This window comes from Candoia aspera, chromosome 1 (assembly GCF_035149785.1).
Source record: "Candoia aspera isolate rCanAsp1 chromosome 1, rCanAsp1.hap2, whole genome shotgun sequence".
NCBI classification, from domain to species: Eukaryota; Metazoa; Chordata; class Lepidosauria; order Squamata; family Boidae; genus Candoia; species Candoia aspera.
This window is the reverse complement of record NC_086153.1, coordinates 237,223,352-237,250,143: the sequence shown is the minus strand read 5'-3', so window position 1 is coordinate 237,250,143 and position 26,792 is coordinate 237,223,352. Positions and strand designations below refer to the sequence as shown.

Sequence of the window (26,792 nt, the reverse complement as noted above, 5' to 3'; positions counted from 1 at the left end):
AACATTGGATAAGTTCCTCATGCGTTTTTAATTAACTCCATTTTCAAATGCGTAAAAAGTGACTATCCTCCTTTTGTCTATTTTCTGGCTAATTATAGGACACTTCCAATGCCCCTTTAAAAAGGAGATTAAATCTAAGGGTTGAATATGGCGAGAAGGGAACTCTGTTATGTAATTTAGGAGCGGGGAAACATTTTAAGTATGTCTATAACTGCTGTAAAGAAGATCAGAAGTTGCTTCTTTAAGTACTTGTTTATTTTCTATTGTTTTCAACACCCCTTCCTTCCTTCCTTCCTTCCTTCCTTCCTTCCTTCCTTCCTTCCTTCCTTCCTTCCTTCCTTCCTTCCTTCCTTCCTTCCTTCTTCTGTATTGTTTTGTGTTGATCTTTGTAAGATAAACTTTGTAAAAAAAATTCTTTAATACAAATTATATTCAATAAAAAGGAGATTAAATCTGTAACATAAACACTAACATCTTTATCTCTTGTTTTTGTGGCAAAGTTAATTCCGAGGACTGATATTTCAATTACATGTAATATGATGCAGGAGTCTTGGCTTAGTAATAGTGCATGTGAAAGGGATCTGGGTACCTTTGCTGACTCCAAGTTAAATATGAGCCAGCAGTGTGATGTAGGAATGTGTTATTTTGTAATGTATCAACAAGATTAAAGATTCTAGAACACAGGAAATAATAAGTCCAGTCTATTCTGCCTTGGTCAGTTCCTTCTTGGAATAATGGATCGCGTTCTGGGCCCCATAGTTGAAAAGGACAGTGACAAAAAGGAGGAAGTTCAGAAAAAGGCTAATTTAGGTGGTAACCTAATATGATGGGCTAATTCTAGTATTTATGGTATTTGTGTGTTTAAGGATGGGGATATTGTGGGAAATAATCTGGATCTTTTGTGTGTACCCAGTATCCTGTGAAAGTTCACCCATTAAATTCTCAAGCAGTTCATCAAAATATTCATACTTGTAGAAAGCAGTGGGATGCAACTATTTTTCCTGAGTGAACTTTTAGGATACTTCTGATTTTTAGACTACACTTGCAGTTTTGTTGAGATATTATGAAGCAAGAATGTTACCTTGTCATACTTCCCTGTCTCCATAAGCTAATTAATTCCTCTGTGTCAGGTTGTTTCATGGAAGTAGATTAATGAGGTGTGCAGTGTATTTACAAATGCCATTGCTAATATTAAAAGCCAATTCTTTACCTTTTTTTCTAATTTCTTCATCTCTGCATAGATCTACTGTCACTTATCCTCACTTTGTATTTTTAGACTGTACAATAGAGCCTTTTGATTACATACATCATTTTCTGTATTTAAATGGAATTGTTTAGTGTTCCATTTAGCAAAAATTCCAGGGGCGGAGTGAAGTATGGGAAGTTCTAATCAGATCTGGAAGTTGATCAATTTGTGTTCCTTTGAGGCAATATTTGAATGTGTTTCTTTTAAGAAGGCCTATTTATAATAGTGGTTGGTTGTGCATCATTTGCTCACCAATCCTGTTGTGGAACTTGCTTGTTGCTTTTCTTGGTGGGGGAAGGGGAAGAGGAATAATAGTAGCTTGTGGTCTTTCGTTGTGGAATTCACTCTCCCCAAAGCTGCATTCCTTGTCTGTCTTTGCATCATCCACACACACACACCCTGCTTCTTTTTTTTACCCAGTTCATTCGTTAACCAAAACATTGGTTGTAAAAGGCCCCTTAGTTAGGTTTTTTTCCTACACAGCTGGACTGAATTTGAGGATATATCAGTCTTTTTAAATAGCTTACTTTTCTGAGATTGCTCCAAAGGCCTTCTGACTTATTTCTAATGGTTCCTTTAGCAGGTTTTGGTATAGTCCCTTCAGCATTTGCTAGCATCATCTCTCAGTGTAGAGAGCCAGTTTGGTCTAGTGGCTAAGGTTCTGGGCTAGAAACCTGGAGTCTGTGAGTTCTAGTCCCGCCTTAGGCATGAAAGCCGGCTGGGTGACCTTGGACCAGTCACTCTCTCTCAGCCCAACTCAGTGCAGTGTAGACTTGTCAGGCTAAATAGCCTACACATCTGGCTGCTGGACCTCACAAGGATTTCCCAGCAAGAAAAAGCAGCATGAACACCAAACAACTGCTATGCCATACAATAAAAAAAATATCTCAGTGTGTTCCTTGTGACTGTATTTCCATAATAAAACATTGTCTTCACTTTGAGTCATTCAGTTTGCTTGAAAAACTTTAATTATAATGGCTGTAGAGATTGTATAGGCATTTTGTATTTTGTTTTTCTTTTGTTCTTGGGCAAACTTGGATCTTAACTATGAACAATATGTTTATATAACATCTCATTCTGTACTTAAAAAAAACCCAGATCTTCTGGATAGCATCTTAGGCTGGTTTGGCCATAACCTCATTATGCTGGAAATTAGTATAAATATTCAAGCAATTGTTGAGTATTCTTTTTAAAATCTAGGCAGTCCTAAGGAACTGGTTGTTTTAACATGTTTTGGTGAATTCTTGCCTAAAAGAGAAGGAAAACAGAGTGCCGAGGTAGGCCTTGCTTTTTTCCATTTTTTTTTCAGTACTCTATTCTTTTCTGAATAATAGAAGGAGGGGAGTGGAAACTACAGTTGTTGATAAGAATAGAAAAACCTGATGAAAACAAAGGAATGAAGAGGAGGTGCAAATGGCTGCAGACATTGCTGCTAAGCGTGAAGGCCTTTGTGGATTGGCTTGAACATTAGCTGCTATGTGGGAAGGTGATCTTAATCCTCTTGTAATGCCTAAACCAACTTTCCTTCCTTCCTTCCTTCCTTCCTTCCTTCCTTCCTTCCTTCCTTCCTTCCTTCCTTCCTTCCCTGAGTCCAGTTTTATTTCCTTCTCTTTCTTTCCTTCTTTTCTCTGTACAGCTCCTTTCACTTACCCAATCCCTATCCTCTTCTTCCTCCTCCTCCAAGTTTACTGTGCCTACATCTACTTGTAATATTTATGTGTGAGACTAATTTGTATGCATGTAAGAGACAGCATGTTTTGTATACAATATGCAGATAAGAATCAATTAATTTCATAAATGGGGTACCTTATTTTATAGTTAATTAAGGTTAATTAGCAAGTATTAATTCAATTAGCATATATTTATTTTTTGTCATTGCCATGCCCGATGTCATGAGTAAGGATGGCGAGCAGGGGGCTCCCATCCAGGCTGTAAAGCGCATGCGTAGTACTGAGGAATTAAGCAACCATTCAAAGAGACACAGATCAGGCCCGCCTTAGCCTTTGGGGTTTATATGTCTGGGTTTTTCCCATGCTTATTCAGTTTGCTAGGATTCTGTTTATGTAGCAGTAATAAACATTAGAGTACTACTCCTCGTCTCAGCGTGAGTCTCACTGTTAGGACACCCTTTCTTGGAATGTACTCTGTATATGTAACACATGTATACAAATGCACTACAGTACATAAATTTTTGGATCAGGGAGGGAATCTAAGGTTGGTCTCATTTGGAGTTGGCAACCCTAGGACGACAAGATGGGGAAGCTGAGTATTGTACAGGAGTTTTGTCTGTTTGCATACATTTTGTTCCACCTGTTTCCTTTCGTGGGGAAGACTTCCTTGGATTTAGGGTCATCTTCCTTATGTGCAACCAAATAACAAAAGCTCTGGGCAGTTTTAGTTTATATGAAAATTATATACTCCTGATATTGTTAGGACTTTTGAGATACGGTGATGTTAGGAACAAGGAAATCGTTACTCATGTTCAGCTTTAGAATTATGGTACTGAAGCTGTGTGTGTGTATGGGGTGTGTGTGACAGGGAATAATTGAACCTATGCTTAGAGACATTGGGGTTGAGGAAATCTGTAGTTTGTATGGCCATATATTCCACCCAAAAATACAAGTTGCCTCTAGTCTGCATTCTTATATTGTACTATAAATGGTTTATTTAATACACTACAATTAATGACTTAGCCATACATTCCAGTTTTCAAACCACAGTGGTTGGATTTGTACAATAAACTAAGTCAGAACCAAATTAAACCACTTAATGGCTTAATACCCTGTCAGCTAAAGCTATTGAGTTATGGCAATGAGATACGTCAATCCTGCTCTTCTTTTGTCTGCTTCACCTTACGTACGTACATTAACTACAGAAATAGACAATCTCCTAATGTGCTTGACTCCAATTCATATAGGTGTGATAGACATATATGGATTGATGATGTCCTAACAACCAGGAAACACACTGAGACAAGGAACTGGTCTCTAATATTAAGTATTGCTAGTACTTAACAGGAATCCTAACAAACTGAAGAAGCGTGGGAAAACCCAGACATATAACCCCCAAGGGTTAAGGAGGTCCCGATCTGTGTCTCTTTGAATGGCTGAACAATTCATCAGTGCTACGCATGCGCTTGACAGTCTGGATGGGAGCCCCCTGCTCGCCATCCTTACTCATGACAGATGAGCTGATTAATATGATCGTGTTATGGGGAAGGTGAAAGGGATAGCTTTTATATATGTGCATATAAGTCAGTTTTGGTAAATTGTTTCTTATAATCTCAAGCAAGAATTACATATATTATTTCAAGAAGTTATTACATATTAATCCAGATGGATTTAGATATTTAGGAGAAATTACTGTAATTGACACCAGTGTAAGAAATGTGTTTAACACCCTCTTTGAAAGATTGCAAAGTAATAGGGCTATCTTTACCTCTGGTAAAATATCTGCTCCCAATTTTCTAAGATGGTATTTTTGTTTCAAAGTCCAAATTTCTTTGTTTCTTAATTAGTTTAATTCATGGCAAAAAATACCCCTCGCTTTCTTCATATGTATGAAAAATTAGGATTAGGCAAAGTATATTGTACAAGCAAAATAATGTTGGAAGCATAGGCATACCACATTAAAAACATTACTATGATACTGTTTGGGTAACATTATTCATAGCATAATAATTATGCTAAATCGGTAGAGAGTGTTCAAATTTGAACCCGTTAGAGCAATAGCATTCTTCCCTGATATTGAGAAAGATATATACTGTTACAAATCCACATTTTAAAACTACTCTAGAAATAATAATAAAAAAAAAATCTGTTCCCAGTCCTTCAATTCTTTTCCTGTCACTTGATCATCCAAACTTTTAAAACTATGTAGATAAATAAGATGAATATAAGAAATGGGATGATAGAAAAGTAAGGACGTTATAGGGTTAGAGACTTACAGGGTATCCATCTCTGCTGAATATAGTTTGCTGAAGAATTGGTTACAAGTTCCAGCTGAAACAGGTTCCACCATTTCTTAATTTTATTAAGTTTCAGCAATCAAAACCTTTAGCAGTATTTGAAAAATGCTGTGTATAACTTCATTGTTTAAATTCAGAGAACTCTGTTTAATAATATATACACTTTTGTACTTGATAGCATTGGCATAGGATGGAAGTTAAAAAATAGTCCCAGAAGAAGTAAGAAAATAATAAAGGAAGAGGAAATGGGATCTGAAGTCAATGAGTTAGACTGGAACTCTTTATGGCATAAAATTCTGTTTCAATCCACTTTGGGGTATTGATTATAACAGAATTTATAGATGATAATACTCACCATTAAAATTACATTATATGAATCAAAATCTTCCTGTACAGTATTTTAAACATCCATAACTAATAGTTTGGTCAGAAAAATATAGAAACACACACATACACAATCTATTAAGAACTGCTTTGTTGATATAAGTAAAAATGGAGGCCAAACTTGTACATTAACAAAATTTAAATACAAACTTGTGTATTAATAAAACTTCAAGAGAACATAAAAATAAGATACAAAACACAAACACTGAAAAAGTACAGAATGAGAGACAGAAAGGACAAGTACAAAGATTTTAAATGTTCATAACTAATGGATGTGATTACATATTGTAATCACATTGCTGCCAGAGGCCTTGCTAATGTCTGTTTAGTTCCTCATTCTGGCCAGATATTTTTGAAGACATGGGAAAAGTTACTCAACAATCTTTGGAAAGGGACTGTATTGCAGGTTTATTGTCTATACTTCTCAAGACTTCGCAACACAGGGAATTGTTTTTTTCTTTCAGCGGCCAGATTTATTGTTGTGAAACATTAGAAAATTAAAATGCATCTTTGTTTGGATCAAATATATTCAAAAGTCTGGGAAATAGTACTGGCTAAAAAATCAGCACACAACAAAACAGAATCTTGAAAAATCTCTCTATTAAAGACAGTTTTTTTCAAGTTTGGCCTCCATGTTTACTTATATCAACAAAGCAGTTCTTAACAGATTAATTCAAATAGGATCTTTGAACCTGTCCTTTCTATCTCTCATTCTGTGCTTTTTCAGTGTTTGTGTTTTGTATATTATTTTTATATTCTCTTGAAGTTTTGTTAATGTACAAGTTTTTATTCATAAAAAAGCAAAAAAAAAAAAAAGTGCACATGGATAGCTGCCTGAAGAAAAAATGAGACATAAATATAGGAACTGAATAATAATAAATTATAGGCCTGTGTAAATTATTGATTCCCCCAGCAGTTCTAGTGGAAGTGTCTTCTGTGCATACACAGATGATCTGGGAAGGCCTTTCAGATGACTGAATTTTGGCAAAAACGTTCACGGCACTGCTGCAGTTGAAGCGCCCTTGTGAATTATTTACACAGCTCTAATAAATAATACATAGCACTACTGGACATATATCTTAATGGGTCATAATAGTTATCCATTATTTCTTTATTCTTTGACACCGAGAAGCCCTTTAATTAATGTTCTACTGTTCAGTTTCCTTGATTCTCTGATTAATAGCCAGGCATCAATAGTCAAAAAGACATGCAATAACAGTACTTTGCTGTTCTGTTTTGGTTGTCAGTCAGTTTCTAACCTTTTGAGAGTACCCTGTGAGAGTACCCTGTTTAACCAGTATAAGGTTTACCTGAGAAGAGCATGTCCTCCCATTTCTCCCTGTCCAAATACCAAGCCAACTTCTGGAGCACTTCTCCATTTATCGCTGCCAATGAAATGAGGTGCATGACTACAAAAGACAGGGTAGGGTTGGCATCCCATTTGAGAAATGATGTTGGCTTTAAGGCACAGTTGGCCCCTTTCTCCCAGAATTTTGATAATTGGCTTTAGTCCTTTTGGATCTTTGCACTACTTAATTTCTCTTCTGACTGTATGTGTTACAATGTTTTCACCCAACTATTTATTTTGTCATATGCTGTTTTTATAATTGTTTTTCATTTTACATATCCCTTTGCTATTGTAAAAACCTGAGTGATTCAACAATTCAAAAGTTGATAAATTACTTCTAGTCAAATGCAATAGTAGAATCATTCCTTTTTTTGTTCACTGGTACTGCTTATTTTAATTTGCTGAGAATTATTATAGCTAGAAAGATGTACAGGATATGTATGGCCATGAAATATTTGCTGACAGATTATAATAGAGCCCAAGGGCTCTAACAGTTGAGATAAAGAGTCCTTGTTCAGCAGGAAATGAAAGAGACTTGTACTAACTGAACTGCAGAAGAAACAATGAAATTTTTAAAAATTGTTAACTAAGGGGTGAAAATTTTAAAAGGTAGAAAGTTATGGTAGATTTTAACAAAATGTTTGATTTGGCAGGGGGGGGCGTCCAGGTAAATTTCAGATGCACAAACTTAACTCCAGGAAAGTTTCTGTTCTGTTATTGTAACAGCTGGATTTTTAATTTCTAGATACATGTATTGGACAGACTGGGGTGAAACACCTAGAATAGAGCGTGCTGGAATGGACAGCAGTTTTCGGAAAATAATCGTGGATTCTGACATTTATTGGCCCAATGGACTCACTATAGATCTCAATGAACAAAAGCTTTATTGGGCTGATGCAAAGCTGAGCTTCATTCACAGAGCAAATCTGGACGGCTCTTTCAGGTAGGGGTGTGTGTGTGTGTGCGTGTGCGCGTGCGCATGTAATCCTCTGCAAATACATTTAATATTGCTTATAGATGTTTTCTTTCAAACTTACGTGGTGCTAATGTACTTTCTGGCAGCTGTGACAACAAAAGGTTATCAACCTCGCATTACCAATCGCCCTTGAATATTTTGTTGTCTGAGAATGTGTTTTAGAGACATTGATAAGTTTCTGGCAGGTCATTATTTGTTCCTTTTTTCATTCATATACATAATTGCTTCTTTCCATCTCTCCCTTACTGAGGTGTGCTGTTAGTCCCCCCCCCCCATGCCTCCCTTCTCACCCTCAAGGTGCATGGTAGCATTGTCCAGTCTGTGCTGTTCACAAGCACCTATGAATCAAGTATGTGTATCAACAGTCGATTTTGTGACCTCCCGTACATAGAGAAAATGGAGACACACAAATGCATACCTTGCATACCTCTGTATATACAAGCAGAGAGAGAGAAAGCACTGCCCATTTGCTCATTTCTTTATGGTGTCTGGAAAAATTCAGTTTACGGAATTACATTAGCTCCTCTTAAACTTGCATGATTTGTTTTGTTGGGACCCTGTTAAATCAGAAAAGACATTTTCTGTGATCAGACGGTAATATCCATATCTGCTATAAAAATAATAAGATAAATCTGGATTGTGCGTTGTATAGTCTGTGTAATATTTTTGTGCTGCTGCTGGAATTTTCCTTTAATTTTGTGTACCTTTAATCCAAACAGAGGGAGACATGTTCTTCTACAATATATGCAGTAAACAGAAACAAAGATTCATAGATGTTCCAGCAGTGTTTGCTCTTTTAAAGAAAGGAAAGGATTCTTTTTCTCATAAAGAAATGTACTTGTGGTACGGAAATCCACTTAGCGTGTTTGGTCAAATTGCTTTATGTGCTGAATGATAAAAAATGGACTCATTTTACTACTTATAAATGCTGTCTTTTGAAAGCTTAAATTACAGTCCAGGTTCAAGAAATCCAAAGCAATAAGCACTGTTGGAACATACACAACTCCTGCTACCACCCTACTGAAACAAAGTTGTTCTAGCTATGCACCATATAACAAAGTCAGTTTCAGAATTTCAGTCTGCTTTTCCTGACGTCGTCGTTGTCATTTAAGATAAAATACTCCAGCTAAATTGTCTCATTTTTTTCCCCTGATAAATCTCATGACTTGTGGTTTGACATTGTGCAATGCATGTCTGTGTTTGTGCACAACATAATTCTCTGGGTTTTTGTATCTTACTATAGATGTTTGAAATTATTTTGGAGTGGTAATGGAAAATATGAATATGATATTTTCATGCCTGAATGACCTTTAGTTTTAATGATGCTAAATAAATTAAACTTCAAAGAAATTATTTACACTACAAATATTGCCACTGTAAACTGACTTGACAGCAGTATGAAGTGTTTTGTATTATGCATGGTAGATTAAAATTACTATAACAGACTCCTGTGATGAACCTCCACTTTGAAAACACACGTAGGCAGAACAAGTTAGTAATTTAAATAAACTTTAAGAGCAAGGTATTTTATGGGAATTAGTTGGGGTAAAGACATGAGGTTCCGGTTTTTGCAGCCCCAGAATGTTTTTGAAATGATTCTGTAGAAAGGGTTTTGGTGAGGTATGAATGAGGCTCACTCCACATAAATTGAACAGATGCTGTTCATGGAAGTCACTGTTCTTTTATGTAAATTCTGACTTAGGCTTGAGATCTTGTCTTTGCATATTAACTTGTGAAATAGTTTTTGTAATCATGTTGGAAAATATTCTTTCTTCTACAAATTAGGCAAAAAGTCGTGGAAGGTAGTCTCACTCACCCATTTGCCCTGACGTTGGCTGGGGACACCCTGTACTGGACAGATTGGCAGACACGTTCCATTCATGCCTGCAACAAGAAAGCTGGAGAGAATAAGAGAGAAATAATAAATTCACTTTACTCACCAATGGACATCCAGGTTTTGAGCCCTGAAAGACAGCCATATTGTATGTTTGCTATTTGCTTCTCTTTCTCTCATACATGGGATAGGTGGGATTTTAAATCTAGCACCCATGAACTTTAGAGAAGAAAACATGAACTGACTTTTTATGCACTTGTGCAGTTGTATTACTATAATTGTTAGTAAGCACCCGGCTATTGTTTGGCTGTGATGTGAAGTTTAGTTTTAAATGCCATGGCTTCAGGTTTTGGACTTGATTGCTGTTTATAAGAAAGTGTTTTAAACTCATTTGCTGCCACCATATTTACATAATATGTTGATTGCAGCACAGAATCTCAAACTGTTTGGAAGGAAGGAAAATCTCAGTGGCACTCAGGGTCTCATCCTGTGGATTTTTCACCTTGCAGTAACTTCCTTGAACTTTGATTTGCCTTGCCTGTTAACATCATTGGCTGGTCTGGCCAATGTTTCAGTGGAATTTTGCAGACAGAATTTCTCTGACTGTCAGTGATGTGGCTGCTGCTGCAGTGTTAAAGAAGCTCAACCAGCTGGAGCATAATAACTGAATAAAAGTGCCAAGGAAGCAGACTTGGCATTCAAATTCTGTGGAGTCCATAAGTTACTCTAATTAAATATAATAGCTAATTCCCACTTGGATGCCATGGATCTCTGAACAATGTATCAGACTGAATAGCTGAACAGTTTCCAAGACTTAAATGAGATTATCATTAACTGGTTGTGCATATCATTCATAGTGCAATGCAAATTTGGTTAAAAAGCAAGCCATAGTAATGCAGATTCTTTGCTGAGAAAAGATGTCTTTTTTGCCTACTTACTGAAACAGGCTTTCATTTAGAAATGATAAAATTCAAAACCTCTCTCTCTCAAGCACATGTACACATGTTAAATACTTTAAATGAATGATTTTAAGGAATTATTTTTGTTAGCATCTTGCTAATATTATGAGTTCTACTATTACAAAAATTTCTGTTAAGATCCTTTGCAGTAAGACAGAAACAACTTGCTTGTGAGTGACTTGGAAGCAGGAGTGACAGAGGGGAGAATACCTCTTATTATTTCTCATGGATGATGCTTTTAACCAACAGTGAAAGTTCTGTGGAAAAAACTGAAACGGATAGTACACTGTGATTTAATTCTGTAGCCACTGGATTTCCAAAGAAATTGTGTCTTGTGTATGTTAAGTATTAGATAAGATAGATAATATAATACATTTATCCTGGAGTTAAGTACTGTCTCATTTAAGAGAGCATTTAGCCCTGGGTCTACTCCTGAAAAACCTGGGGGAAGATTTGGCCTTGCTCTGCAGTACTATGAAAAAGGATAGGTGGGTGGTAAACATTCATGGAGTAAACAGAGGAATTTAAGATCTGCTTTAGCTGAGAAACAGGTGCAGTGCTTCAGTAGAAGTCATTGGGTATGTGCACTGCTAGAGTTTGTCCTTGCGTTCCAGATGAGGCTATGTGGTGCTTTCTGAATTCCTAACATTTCTTTCAGCTGAGAGCACGTCCCAACCTTGGGTCACAATATTTCTGGACAGTAGTGAGGAAAACCTGGTGCATTGGGAAATACTATCTGCTAGAAATAGTTCAGATAATGCTGTCTCTTGACTCGACTGGATTTGGATGCCATAGCTCCAAGTGTTTGTGCCCGTCTGATTGTGGCTCATATACAGAGCTACAGTCTAACACTGGTGCTTTTGAATGATTACCACTGTCCCCTACTTTGAATTGTCATATGCCTTTTGTTTGATGCCATAGTCAAAGCAGATTACTTATTGGGGTGGGAAAAACAAAACAAACAAAAACCCACATCTTAAATTATTCAGGTTTGACTGTGAGAGACAAGTTCTGCTGAGCTATAGGATTTGAACTGTGATTTATTTAACAAGCCTGTGCACGATGGTTTCTTGAATAAGCCATAATGGCCTGGTTCAAACATAACATCCTCTCCTAGTGTTTGGAAAACTCTTAAAACCTGGCTGTGGATCCAGGCCTGAGGTTAATGTATTGTTGTGGGGGGCGGGGTTTGTTTGGTCTGGTTTGATTTGTGTCATTTCTAGTCTGGGCTATCTGTGTGGTTTTAGGCTTTATCTATTTGAGGGGGGGGTTGATTTTGTATGCCATCCAGAGTCCATTGGAGTTGAGCAGCTATAATAAACTCAAATAATAAATAAATAAATAAATAAATATTTAGGATGTGTGCAGCCAGCATAATTGCCTAGAACACAACTGAATGGAGAAAATACTAAGCAGTTGTTACTATAGTTGCAGGGTGAGATATGCAGAGAACTATGAACTCCTGATGAAACAAATGACGATTGTTCAGGTTCAACCTGCACTGTAACTACAACTACAATCCAAATAAAAATAGACATGCAACATCCAGTTGTCCCTTAACATTTTTTATACTTCCCCAAATATTAACCCTATTGAACCCCCAGTTGCTCCCTGAAAGTGTCAGTTAAAGTGGAGCAGTTTGAGGTACTGCGGTGTGAAACGGTACTTTTTCAGGACAGTTTTATGTCTATTGGTGCCTTCCTAAAGTCTTATCAAACAACATTAAATACTTGTCTTGTGGTCAATTATTTTTAGTGCCTGACTGAACTTATGTGGAAACATAAAGCGTGATTGTCCCCTTCAAAGAACTAGATTTCCTTTCTGTGTTACCAGAAAAGAAAAAAATGTGTATGATTTCCTTTCTTCTCTTATTTTTCAAGTTCATACGCCCTGTGAGGATAATAATGGTGGTTGTTCGCATTTGTGCCTGTTGTCCCCAAAGGAACCCTTTTATAGTTGCAACTGTCCCACTGGAGTTCAACTTCAAGAAGATGGAAAAACCTGCAAAGCAGGTAAGAAGTCTTATCTTACCACTGCTGTTTCTGTCCAGGTGAATTTTTGCTCAAGAGAACCCAGAAGAATTCCAAAGATGGATATCTTTAAAGCTTGTTTGGGCCAGATTGATGAATTCTTTGACTAAGGCAAGATAGGGAGGATGGTATTAACCAGATGGTTTAACATCACCTTCTTTCACCTTCTTTGGCAACCATCTCCAATAGCACAGGATTATGGGAATTATAGCCCCAAACATCTGGAGGGTATCAGCTTGCATATTTCAGCCTACAGCCTGCAGAAGAGATTCAAGTACAGGTAGTCCTTGTTTAGCGACCACACTTGAGAATGGCAACTCAGTTGTTAAACAAAGTAGTCGCCAATTGAAACTGCAATTGTGCTTATGATTTTACTTCAGCTTTCCTTTGTTTTACCGGCCCATGAAGGTCGTAAATGTGAGGATTGGCCGTAAAGTTACTTTTTCAACACTGTCATAAATGTAGACGGTTGCTGGCCAAAGACTGCCTGTAGTGACTTTCCTGTGTTTTGCTTTTCCTTCTCCTTAATCCCCCAACCAGTCCCCTCCCTGCTTACTTTATAGATTGTTTGTTAAAGTTTATTTGCTTCATAGGTTCTGAAGGCTGTAGAAGACGCCTATATGTCAATTAATTCAGATTTAGAGTACAAAACCGAAAAGTAATGAACACATAAACACATAATGGAAGAGAGAACTTGTATATTCTGGAAGGATGTGGATTCTACTATGATGCCCTCTTTAGCTTTGTAGTGGCTACTTACGTAATGTGCTGGGGGATGGGTAACCACTTCAGATACCCATTTTAGAATATTAATTTATGACCCTCACTGGGCCTTTTTATTGCATATTTCATGGGGCAAGTCCAAGATTTAGAGAATTTACAAGAGAATGCTCCACAAAGAAAAGTGTCAAACTTGGTTTTGAACAAATTTACTGGGTGCTGTGTATCATATGACTGTATTTGAAGAGACAAGAATGTTTGGCGGGGAGGGAAGTTAGCAGCATGCACCTTAATGGCTCTGACCCTCTTCCTGACCTTGCTTGTGCTCTTCTTTCATTTAAAAGTACAAGGCTAGGGATACGTGTGAATCTGGACTAATAATCTGTGCATTTATTCTCTGTCTATATTCTTCCATGCAATTACATAGTGCGTGAACCTATATGTGTGTGTTTATATAGCCCAGACTGAGGATTCTTGTTCTGTCCAAGTTCCTTGTTTAAGTGTTACTTGTGAAAAATACATGCAGAATAAATAGTTTTTATCTTCCTTTAAAAATATTAATTATATATATATATATAATTATATATAAATATATAATAATACAAACTAATATAAAGTAAGAAAAAGAAAGAAATCAGAAAGAAAGCTCAAAAGTGCAAGAAAGGAAAAAAAAGTAAAAAAAACAAAAAAGATGCAAAAAAATGGCTTCTGATCTTCTTTACAGCAGTTATAAGTACAATTATAAATTTATCTCTTACTCTATGGTTACAACATGACTCTCTTCTTTCTATAATCTATCCTGTCTAATCATCAAAACCATGAATCATAACTTCATTTTTTTCTGTGTTGTATGCAAAAAGTCCATAAGGGGTTTCCAGTCTGCAATAAACTTAGATATTGTCTTTTCTCTAATCAAAGAAGTCAATTTGGCCTCTCAGCAAGTTCCGTCATGTTCACCAGCCATTCCTCCATTGTGGGTAGTGCCGAATCTTTCCGTCTTTGTGCATACAAGAATCTCGCTACAGTTATCATGTAGCGAGATTATTGAATGCACATAGTTCCATATTTTTTTTCCAACTGTTTGTCCATCAATCCCAAAAGAAAAATCTCTAGTCTAAAAAGTATGTTACTCCTTTGAATCCTCTGTTAATCCTCTGAATCAGTGTGTGTATTTGAATCCAAAATTTTCTAGTTTTACACATCCATGTAACATGATAAAATATCCCTTCTTGTTCACATTTCCAACGTAAATTTGCCTTTATACATTCTAGACAGTTTCTCTGGTGACACATACCAATGGTACATTATTTTATAAAAATTCTCTTTAAGATTATAACATAGTATAAATTTCAATCCTTTCCACCACATATTTTTCCATTGTTCCACCTGTATATTGTAACCAAATTCTTGGTCCACTTTTTCACTTGTTCTGCTTCAAATTTCAATAAAAGTTTATACAATGGTAGCAATTACATGTTCATCATTTGTACACAATTCTATTTCAAACTCAGTCTTACAATGGTCAAAACCATTTGTAACCAAACTCTTTTGTCTACTTTAAATCTTTCTATTAACTGAATAAGACCATTGACAACTATATCCCTCTGCCATCAGTTCTTCTCTTGATTTTATTTTACATTCCCCTTGACAAAATTCTAATATCTCATGATAAGTTAGCCATTTCTGTTTGCCTGTTATTTCTTGTCTATAAAATGCTTCTTGTGCTGAGAGCCGCAAGGGTCTTTTCAGGCACAACCTGGATTTGTATCTATTCCATATTCTCAATATGACACATCTAACATAATGATTTTTGAAATCCACATTAACCTTGACTTTATTGTACCACAAATATCCATGCCACCCAAATCTCAGGTCGTGTCCTTCTCACTCCAAGAGCCTTCTATTTCTCAGCAGCACCCACTGTTTCATCCACCCAAACAGCAAGCTGCAAAATACAATTTCAAACCAGGTAGACCCAATCCTCCTCATTCCTTCGCATCTTGTAACGCCTTATATTTAACTTGTGGTTTTTTTCCCCTGCCACATAATACACTGTTTTAGTTGCTTTAGCTCTCTTCAGTTTTCTTCCCTCCCCCACAAACTTAAGCGTTTGCTGAAGCATAGGTATGCGTGTGAGGAGAGAAGAGAATAAACGGAGGAAGTGATGAAATGTGCATTGCGACTTTATTCTGCAAACTACCCCATAAATATTTGCATGCAGCAATGCAACACATTTATGAAAGTGGGGAGCTTGCACCACAATGCACATTTTATCATTTTGGCATCACTGTGGTTATAAATAAGTACCTATACATTAAAGGGCGCAAATTTGGAATGTTATTAAAGGGCATGAAAAATAAATTACATTTTTATTACATGGCCAGCTTTCATACATTTTTATATAGATGAGACACACATGTAAAATGCACTATAAAAGTATAGTACCATATTTAGAACAGTGAGAACATCCCAACAAATTTCACAAGCACAGACATCATTTAATTTTCATCATAATGTACAGGTGTAATTGGATTTTCTGCCTCATGCATCTAATTGCTGCCAATAAGAAGTTTACTATATTGGAGACAAATAAAGAACAGATCTGAACTTGTAGAGATGAATATTGTTAAGTATAGAAAATCTGACCGTCTTGTACTTATTTTGAAATACATGTATTATTTAAATTGGAACAGTTTAAAAATGAATTATAGGAATTGGAAAAGGGCAGTATTTAGATATGGTAAGGATTTCTTGATGGGCAGAGTGGATGTAATTACAAGCCATTTCTTACTTAAATTGGTGTTTATTTTTTAACATTATGTTTAATGTATCTTTATTGCAAGTTAAAGAAATTATTATTTTACTTACATAAGTTATCTTAGAGAAGTAAAGAGCATATTGGCAGAGTTTGCCCAAAATGAAAAATTATTATAGTTTGGTTGTCGTTTAACATGATGAGTGAAACTGCTCCAACAGAGGGTTGGTTTTTTTTTTTTTTTTTGCAACTACCACAATTTGAAACCTTGGTAATTTGATTTATAAATCTTAATTTTTTATATTCGTGGTATGGTATGTCTGAACCTAGAACCCAACATGTCCCGATCTGTTTTATCTTTTGAGTGATGGTAGAATAGAGAATATCAGGAAGTCACCATATACATAAGTCATGATTACTTTGCTCATCCGCAAGATTGATTCTTGTTTATATAACAAGTTATGGCTAAAGCAAATCCTGGGGTAACATTATGAATGACCTTAGCCAAAGATATTCTGAGGATGGAATTACATCATAATGTCACCTCTTCATAATGTCTGGGCTGCCCAGTTTTTATATATCCATAAGAGAGTTCTCAAGTATTTCGGAAAATTCCAAACAAAGATCTTTGTATTAGTTTATATTAGATTTCTTTTTAAATTTGAAATGTTTCAAACATGTGATTTTGTCTTCTAAAAACAAAGATGGAAAATGGTGATAGAAGACGTATCATTACTAAAATATGTACCTTTATTGTAGGCCATTTGATTATATAAAAGAAATTTTAATTACGTTGTTTATACTTCACTTGTTTAACATTATTATGCTATAGAATCTAGCCATGAAACATTTAAGAACAACAAATCCTATAGAAGCAGTTAGTCTAGAGATCTTTGGGTACCAAATTATGATGGCCATCACCCACATTTCTTTTCTGCCTCCTCTCAACTCCACTACTTGTTCTTCTTGTTTCATGTGGATGTGTACAATGCTAGGAATTGAATTTGTATCTGGAAGAAAGCAAGACCGGTTTTTTTTTTTTTAAATTATTCTGTCTGCTGCAATTGTATAATTGATGTGCCTCCTAAGGTATTGAAAGAACAGGTTTTTTTTCCTCCCCTTTAAAAAAAGCCCCTCTTTTCACAGCTTTAGAAACCCTTGATGAATGCTCAGAACAAGCTTTTCAGAATACTCATATTGACCTTGTGTTTCTGGCAATGGGAAATAGCCCCAGTGGGCATTTAGTACTTTGGCTAAGGGCACAGAAATGAGTGACTGTTTATGTGGTATTTGCACCTTTCTATTGTTGAGCTAGACATTCTTTCAGGCCCTTTATATCCAAAGGGTGGAAAGTGGGATGGGAACAGGAAGTCTGGTTTTGCATAAGAATATGTGGCTTTTTGGTTCACTTTTATGGATTATTTCTTTCCCAAGCTCTGCATCTTTTGTGGTTCTCTGCCTTATGCCAACATCCATGTGCTTTGATTCCCTGCCTTATTAATTAACTCATTGGTGGCCAAGGACTTAATTTATTACTCAGGAGGAATGTAACTTGCATTAGTATATCCACTTCAAGATTTCCTCAGGAATTGGGTTCTTCAGATTAATATACCTACATTGTTCCTTATACTGATTTTGGGTGCATCTAGATAGAAAACAGGTCATTAACAACCATGATGTACTTTTTTAAATTTTAAATGCAGAGCTGCCAACCAAGAGGCTTGATTGTGAGAGAATTATTTCCTCCTTAAAACCATTTCTCCTGATTTTAAAGTCTCCCTCAAAGTTCTTATTTGGATTACAATGTAGTATAGTGCATTTTATTATACCTGCAGTATAGAATAGAATCTATGTGATATTTTCTCCTGTTAAACTGAGATACTGCTATTCTTAACTTCTACTTTTTTTTACTTCACTAATATGAAGGTGTAACTATACTATAAATTTATAGATGTAAATTACAGAATACCATATAATTATTGAGAACACAATTCCATTAGTGATAGTATATGGTAAAGCAGCTATATATTAGCCATCAGTTAACTGTAAAATGCAATATATGTAATTGTGAGGTGTATGTAACTTTTCCCAAAAGAAAAGCAGCAACTATTTGAATTGGGAGTTACAATGTGAATTAACCAGGCTGACCAGATTATTTATGTTTTCCACCACAAAATGCAATAGAAATAAAAATGTGCATTAAATGGCTAGGGACTCATACAGAAACAAACATATATACTCCATACATCTCCAATTAAGCTGAATACACTTGTGTATAAATAAATATCGAGTAGTTGGTTTATAAAATGCTTGCTCATTTTTCCAACTAGATGGAACTGTTTAACATTATAATTTTTTTAAAAATCCTATTTAAAGCCTTTACAAAATTTTAAAATTTCCCCTCAGTTAATATAGGGCATTATCTTTTAGTAACAGTTGTCTTGGTTATCTATTGGATTATTTATTTATTTTTCAAATTTTATCACCACCCATCTCCTCCGAAAAGGGGGACTTGGGGCGGTTTACAATAAAATTAACATTAAAACCACAAACATACAAAAATACAAATACAAATAGCCAAATATACAAATATATGATTATAAATATGCATATGAAGTTTTTCCCCAAGAGTATCAGATGGGATCATAATATTTGGGTTTCTTGAAGTGTGGAACAAAGTAACTTCAACTTGAATGTTGTTGTTTTTTAACGGCAGTATTCGTTGGCATTTAATTTTTCTGATAAACATTGTAGTAGTGGCATATATAATGTTGATTCTGGTGAAATAAAACTTTCTACAGTGATCCTGTTACTATGTTTCCTCTGTGCAAAGCTGAGTATGAACAATTGGTGTAATATAAATGATTTGTTAATATCAAACACCACTCTGTCCAGTTGTCTCTGTTTGCGTCGTTGGCCAGAATAACTAGCATTATAATTTTTTCCCAGTTCTCAGATCTACAGCAATATTTTCTCTCTAGTACCTTTGGAAGGAAACCTTTCAGGCAATTCAGGCTCATGTAATTATGGCTTTTAAAAATTGATTTTCTGTTAATATAAATCAGGGTGTGGTTCAGTATTGAAAAGGCTAATAGACTATAACTTTACAGTCAGATTAGCCATTTGCTTTCTAAAGGTAGCAATGGTAGTGGCATTTGCCAGTTTTAGACTTTGCTAAACCTGTTCTCCTTCCCAAGGCATTACCAGTAAAATGATGGCTGTAAAAAGTTAGTCCTCTTTGTATTGGGGGGTGGGGGGAAGAGAAGGAGATAAAGAAATACCCACAATACACCATTGTTACAGTCTGATGAGTAGACGGACTAATGAGAAAGGAATAGTGTTGCATTTTCTGGATTAGTACAAGCAAGCAGGGCTGTCTACATTTGTTTAGGTTGGATGAATAAACTGGAGCATTTGTTACTGTACTATAGATCTCTTGTCACTTGTCAAACAGAGAGAGCGCAAAAGGGAGAATGACAAACGGCTCTTGTAGAGCTGGTCGTCTTTGCTGCTCTCAGTTCTGATTAGAGTTAATTTTGCCAATAGATTGCAGCTGCCATTTCCAGAGTAGAAAGATGATTTTTTAATCATAGGGGTGCAAAGCAGCAATCTTGGAAGGCAGTATTACTAGCATAGTAATTTAAAACTCATAGAATACTACCTTGGTTATAAACCTTTGCACACAGAGTCCTGCATACCATACTCCCTCAGCATCTCTAGTCTGCTCTCTACATAGCTTCTCATTAACTACAACATGAGAACATAGCGTTCAGGGGTTGAGGATAACTAGACCAACACTAATACACTGTGGCCAGTTTTCCTTTCAAATCCAGTTACAGCTAGCAGGTGTTCCTACATGCTACTAATTAAAAAGCATAAGCTTCTATGGACATGAGTATTGTCAAAAGATATGTAAAGCTTTGGGGAGTGGAAAAAGAAAATAAGGCAATATGGTAATGTCAGGTAAAGTGGAAAAGGGGTTGTACTACTAAAAATTATTATTTGATTGAGGGAAATTACTTTCCCTTTTTAAAGGTAATGAAATTACATAATTTTCCTTGCTGGTTGAATGAGTCATATATATTCCTTCCCCCTCCCCCCCTCTTTTGGGCAAATAGTTGTTGGCTGATGTAGACAGACTTTTTTTTTTAAGCCAGTAAGAATATACGTGCTGCCTTAAATAGTGCTTTAGATTCCATTGCTGGCTGAAGAAGGAATTTTCCTGGACCAAGTAAGATTGACTGGTGAACCTCAACTTTGAGAGATTTATTATTTTTTCCTTCTGGATGCCATCTGAGGAATGGCTGCTTATATTGCTTGTAGAATACGGTGTGGGTAATCTTTTATGGCAATTTTGTATGCAGTGACTTTGTGACGTTGGGTTTTGAATAGTTAACCTTAGTTGTACTATCTCAGTTGTGTCAGGCTATGAACTCCACCTCCCCTTGCCTGTAAATGTCTGTGAATATGGGAGCTTCCTCTAACCCTCCAGGTGTTTGTTCGCATTGCACACCCAGAGTTCTCAGCAAGCTAGAAATTTCTCCTGCTGCAAAGAATGCGGTGCTTTAAAAATGAGGAAAATATATATCACATCAAAGTTTTGGAATTTATTAACAGGTCAGGTTGGAATATGAACTCAAGAGTGAATTCCCGCTCTGGTAGTCAACAAAGGCTGTAGTGTTACCATACTATGGTTTTGAAAATACTTATGTTTGATATGTATGGTGTGAAGTACATGGTCAGTGGTGAGTTTAAATTCTTATAGGAAGCACGGAAAGGATGTCATTTTAGGAATTTTTCCCCCCTGTGTTTTGGGCAGTTCAGTTCTTTTTCCTTTCCTTTCCTTCTTTTTTTCCCATGGGAAACTTTGCAACTCCTATCTTGATGGGATATGGGGAAGTCATGTCTTCTTTTTGCAGCGTAACTTACGACATTAATACTGGAGGCAGCATGTGTCCACTGTTGCCTTAGAGAACAGTACTGAGTGCAAGAGTAGCCTGGCCCAGCTGTCTGAGTTCAGGAAGAGTCAGGCCCCAGGTGTGTACTATTTGCAGATGCATGTCCTGTTAATACCCCCCCTTCTTTTTAGTGCTGAAAGTACTCTGTACTCTGTAGTGTTTTTCAAGGAAAGTGATAACAGTCTTTGAATTGTTCATTAGTATGTCTTGTGCAATTTGGCACTTTAAAAAGTTTGTTAAATAAATTCAATCCCTATGGTTATAGTTATGAATGGTATCTGTATGTTTGTAGCCACTCCACAAGCCCTTTCAGATAGAAATTATTTCATCATTAAAAATAGGTGAAAGCAGTCTTCAGCTCTCATTCTTCAGGTGCTTAGCCTTATATAGATGTTTAAATAACATTGAGAAACTGTTGTTATACTTGCTGTGATTTTTGTAGCGTAGGATGTTGTTGGAAGCTTTCTGTACACAAACAACTCTCCTGGAAGTGATTATTTAGCTCAAGAGGATAGTATTTATTCATTTCATATATCCTCTCCCTTTTGCCACCATTTTCTTAGCTAAATTTGTGTTCAGTGAAAACTGATTAACAACAGTTAATCTTAAAAAAAGATTAATCATTTTTAAGACACTAGAGCTGGGTTTACAGATTAATAATGTAGTGTGTTTGGCTTTGGGTTAATTACAGGACCCAACTGGCCTTGGAAAGCTAGGCAGTCCCAGACTGTAGGCTAGGCCATCTTGTGGCCATAAAGTCTACATTGACAAGTAACCAGGAGTTGAGCTTGGCTGGAAGGATGATTAGCTAATACTGTGTGAATCTAGTCAGTTGTGTGTTCGGCAAACCCTTGCTTAGCAAATCATGGCTTAGTATGATGGGTGAGTTAGATCTGATTGTGTGGAAACATGCCCCACACCCTATTCAAATGAAACCTAATGTATGTACAACAGCTATGCCAGCATTTAATCACTTGCAAATGGTGTAACAGTACCTTCTGGCTCTTAGCAAGGCAAGGTCATCATTTAAATACCATGGGGCATAAATATAGAATCATTAAAAAGAAAACCTAACTGAAGAGTTGACATACTGCTTGCTTTCCCCTTTTTGATTTATATACATCAAAAAGACTGAGCTGTCCCCTGGTGTTGGACATGTATTTAGTTGAGCCATTCTGGTACCCATAGTTAAATGAAGCACCACCTGTCTGGTCCACTGAAAAACCTAAACAGATATCCATATATTCTTGTATCCAGTGCTTGCATCTGAAAAGTATTTTTCCTCCAAACTACACTTTTGGTGTTTAGAGGGAGGGAGAAGTGGTACCCATTCCTCAAAGCTTGCAGCATAAGTCATTCTGTTGTATAGAGAAACAATTTTCCAGTACTTCATGAGCTGCTCAGGACAGTTGTGTTTCTCCTTCTGAGGTCTTGATGTCTCTCTGTCATAGCAACAGTGGTGCCTGTTGTTGGTTTGGTTGAGCCACCTGGACTTCACAAAGTTATGAGATTATGCTCAACTTTAGAGAGCTTAGGTGGCCATGGCACAGCCGGGAGATATTTTAGGCAGGGCAGACAGCCCAGGGTCTGTAAAAGGAACTTGGCAGCCGTTATCTGGTATGTGGGCTATAAATTGCACATTCCTCCATTGCATTTTAAAGAGTATTGTACACATTTCTTAACTAGCAGTTAGGTCTGTACTCTGACCCATGTTTCCTTCGTTCAGAATCCACTTCTGGGTAATCCTGGGGCAAATGTATGGCCATGAGATGGGGGCTTCAGTTTGTTGGTGGTTGGGGCAGTTCATCAGGGTCCACTGGATGCTTTTTAAATCTCTTCCCCCTCCTGCCAGACCTCCCTCTTGGCCCTTGAACAACTCATGGACAAGCTGGTTGGAAATTAAGGAAAATGAAGTTTAACACATTTATAAGGCTTATGCATAGGAAGGTTCTTTTACAGTTTTGTTTGATAGTAGCCCATGGGGTTGTCAAGCAGAAGAGAAGGAAGATAATTTCCCATGGAATTCTGCTGATTATCTTTTGGTGTTTAATTTCTGGGCAGTTTATTTGTGTGATTTGTTATTGTTTCATAACCAATTTTTAATTATTGTCAAGCTGCCATAGTGATTTCAGAGTGCCAAAAGGCAGTATTTTGGGGTGGGGATGGGAAGTTGAAAACGCAGACTGAATATATATCCTGCCAATATGGAGACTGAATATATATCCTGCCAATATGACAAACTCACTAAGTAGTTTACAGGCTTCAGAAGAACAAAATAAAGCCAAAGGATAATAATGTCATTGTATGTAAATATGCACACTATACAGGATTCTGTAAAAAGAAAGAAGGAAAGAAAGAGAGAACCTGTCTTTTCTGACAGTTTTTGCTTGTGCTTCTTGCTGCTTAACCCTTTCTTGTTAATGCCCCACAGCCAGTGTTTTGGGGGATTTAGGAAAAGTGCTTTTAAGGCAGCTGCTGGTTCTGTTGCTCTCTTGTGGTCATTTCCATCTCCTACCTTAAGGAGAAGTGGTAAAAGAAGAGTTTGAACAGCCAAGTATGGATTGTTCTCGCTCCAGTTCAAAGTTTAGGTACTTCAAGTGTGTTTCACTTAACTTCTGATGAGGATTCATGGCAAACTAGATATCCCTGAAGAAGCGGGGATGGCATTGCAGCAGAGCTTGATGGCCAGACAGTGAATTCTGGCCGGTGAAATCTCTCCAGAAAAAGGAGAGATCATGAGATTGCCCACATGTACTCCAGACAGCTGCTTCTTGTGAGTAGACTGCAGAAACTGAGGTGTTTGTGGTTGGCTCATGAGTTGAGGGATTCCAACCAAGCTCACAGCTGTAATGTAGCCTATGTGGACACAGGTTGGCCAAGCTTCATTTCTTAATCACTTTTGGAAATTGCTTCTTAACCGCTTTTTAGCTATTAGGAACCTTTGCAATGGCAAGTTTTAGAGCACTGGGTAAGTCTCCTTCAATTCTTAGCGAAAGAAGTTCTAAATACAGGTTTAAGGATTTTTTGAAAAATTCTTTTGGAATAAACAGCAAAAGGGTAATTAAAACATTGATTTTGGAAAGTTACAATTGCACTAAGGATCCAGATGGATTTGAAATAAGATTGTGAAATTAATTATAAGAATCCTCCCTATGGGAAAATGCTGTTGTTTTGAATTCTCAAAAAAAAAAAAAAGGAGAAGAAGATAGGATGGGACTTAGAGGGTTGGACACTAGAGGGGACCTGAAGGAACTAGATTACAGCTAAAGGAGAAGAACACTTAAATTTGATTTACTAATACAGAATGGAGCAAAATACTTTAACATTGGATGTATTGAAGGATATTTGTGAACAATGGACCAAGACGTTAATTTTAAAAATGTCTGCCATTATAGATAGACTGTGTTTAAAAGATGCTATGGAAGAAGAACAAGTTTTACTGGACACGACTGAGACTGATTTGAAAGTGGATTTAAAAATGACAGGCTACAAGAATGATATGGAAAACGATGTCACACTGGACATACAAAAGAAACTGGCTGATTTCTTAATAATTAAAAAGGTTATACATACTGTCCTAACAACCAGGAAACACACTGAGACAAGGAACTGGTCTCTAATATTTATTGCTAGTACTTAACAGGAATCCTAACAAACTGAAGAAGCGTGGGGAAAACCCAGACATATAACCCCCAAGGGTTAAGGCGGTCCCGATCTGTGTCTCTTTGAATGGCTGAACAATTCATCAGTGCTACGCATGCGCTTGACTGGATGGGAGCCCCCTGCTCGCCATCCTTACTCATGACACATACAAATAACAAACCAAAAGAGTGACCTGGATAACTTTCCTATATTGGATTTACAAAAGAAGCTTGTTAAAGCTTTGAAGAATTTTGTGAGAAGGGACAAAGAAAATGAGAAATCAAGTTTTAGGATAGTTTTTGAAGGGATGAAAGATCAAGATTGTTAAAAGTGAAAGGAAGGAATATAAAATTGGTTTGTTTGATCAAGCTTAAAATAGATATGATGTTATCTCTGGTAACCCTTAATGGACTTTTGCTGACCAGTGCTGAACAGGTCTTTAAAGATTTGTGTCTAGATAAAAGATGAGATATGGAAAGAAGAGATCATTTGTTGTATTTTAAGAGAAGGTGATAAGTTACTAAAAATGTTTATACTTGTTGTTATGAAGGAGGGAGTCATTTCTTTATGTATTTTCTTTACTATATTCTTATTTTTTCTTTTTTCCTTTTTTTCCCCTTCTGTCCAGCACTTTCTATTTTTTCTTTCTATTTTCTTTCTTTTTAGTTTATGTTAGTTCTTATCTTTTACTTGTAATGTTTAATAAAATTACTATTAAAAATGTTGTAACGTAGCTGCACCCTTTCCTAGAAACAATCTGGCAGGTAATCCCAGGAAAAGACACACCTTCAAGATGCTGCAGACAAGTACCCTGTTGACGGTCCTGTTCACAATCTTGTACCCTTCAAACTGTCCTTGGGAAACTGAAACTGAAATGCTACATGCAACTATCATTAATAAACTTTATTGATGATAAGAGTGTTTCACTTGAATTGCTCATGAAACTATTGCAGAAGACAGTGGCTTGCTAAAAAGTTATGTAGTGCAGTAAAAAGCAGTCCTTTGGATCCAGACCAAGATTCTTTTTCCATTTCTCTTATGAATATTTTATTGATTGATTGATGGATTGCTCAAATTTAGCCACCGCCCATCTCCCCCAAAAGAGGGAATATGGAGTCATGGGCTGAGGTCTGATCTATCCATGGAACATAATGAGATAGCTGAGTCTTGAAGAAAGTGGACTGTACTAGTCCAAATCTGCAGTTAGATAAATTGCATTTTTAATACTCTCCTGTAAGTAGAATAATTAGTAAACAAGGAGCAGGAGAACCAGAATTAGGCAGGAAGAGAGAAGCAGAGGTGGTTCTTGCTTGCAATTCATACCTCCTTCAGATATATTCAAATGTGAAATCTCTCCCTGTGCTCTGAAATGTATTGTCTGTCATGGTAAGGACAGCTATAACCCAACAGAGCAGCTTTCTGGCAACCAGTTAAGAGGCTTCAGAGTAGGGAAAAGAGCAGTTAAGTTCACAATTGTTGATGGTTAAATATTAACCTGATGTTAACTATAGAACACTCACTCAATAAGTTGCACCTTGAAGAGTTAAATTCAGGTCAGTCCTTTCCTATGGTCCAGACTAATATAAATTATTTAACAAATCATAAAAAAAAAGCAAAGTAGTAAGTATGGATATTAATGCAAGGAAAGGAAATCTTGTATCATGAAACAGAGGTTCATGCATACAGAGAATAAAGAAAAGGACAGGTGGTTCTGAAGTGTTGCTTGGAAAAGTGAGAACTGGCCAGGATCTAGCTAATCCTTTCCTTGTGCATTTAAAGAGGATGTTGGCTGGAACCTACCTGGAATGGGTGCATGAAATGAGGACAAGTAAAATCAGCCATGAAAAGTCTAAAGATGCCGGAACAAGGCCAAGCTTTTGAGAGGGCACAGTACTCTGACACTTTGAAGAGCAGGTTCTGAAAATACTTTATGAAGATGCTTTTCTCACATAGCAGTAATATTTTCCCTTAGG

At 36.6% G+C, this 26,792-nt stretch overlaps 1 protein-coding gene and 1 long non-coding RNA gene across 4 annotated transcripts in view; both read left to right on the top strand.

The window, feature by feature from the left end:
• LOC134487462 (uncharacterized) overlaps positions 1-26,792 on the top strand; it is a 312,713-nt gene that overhangs the window by 216,657 nt on the left and 69,264 nt on the right. The gene's annotated exons all lie outside the window — the stretch shown is intronic.
• Positions 1-26,792, top strand: part of LRP5 (LDL receptor related protein 5) — a 157,797-nt gene that overhangs the window by 61,741 nt on the left and 69,264 nt on the right. For all 3 annotated transcript variants that reach the window (XM_063289268.1, XM_063289265.1, XM_063289269.1), the window contains exons 3-5: positions 7,691-7,888; positions 9,707-9,903; positions 12,595-12,726. In XM_063289268.1, the coding sequence (XP_063145338.1) occupies positions 7,691-7,888; positions 9,707-9,903; positions 12,595-12,726 (527 nt within the window). The remainder of the gene's footprint in view (positions 1-7,690; positions 7,889-9,706; positions 9,904-12,594; positions 12,727-26,792) is intronic.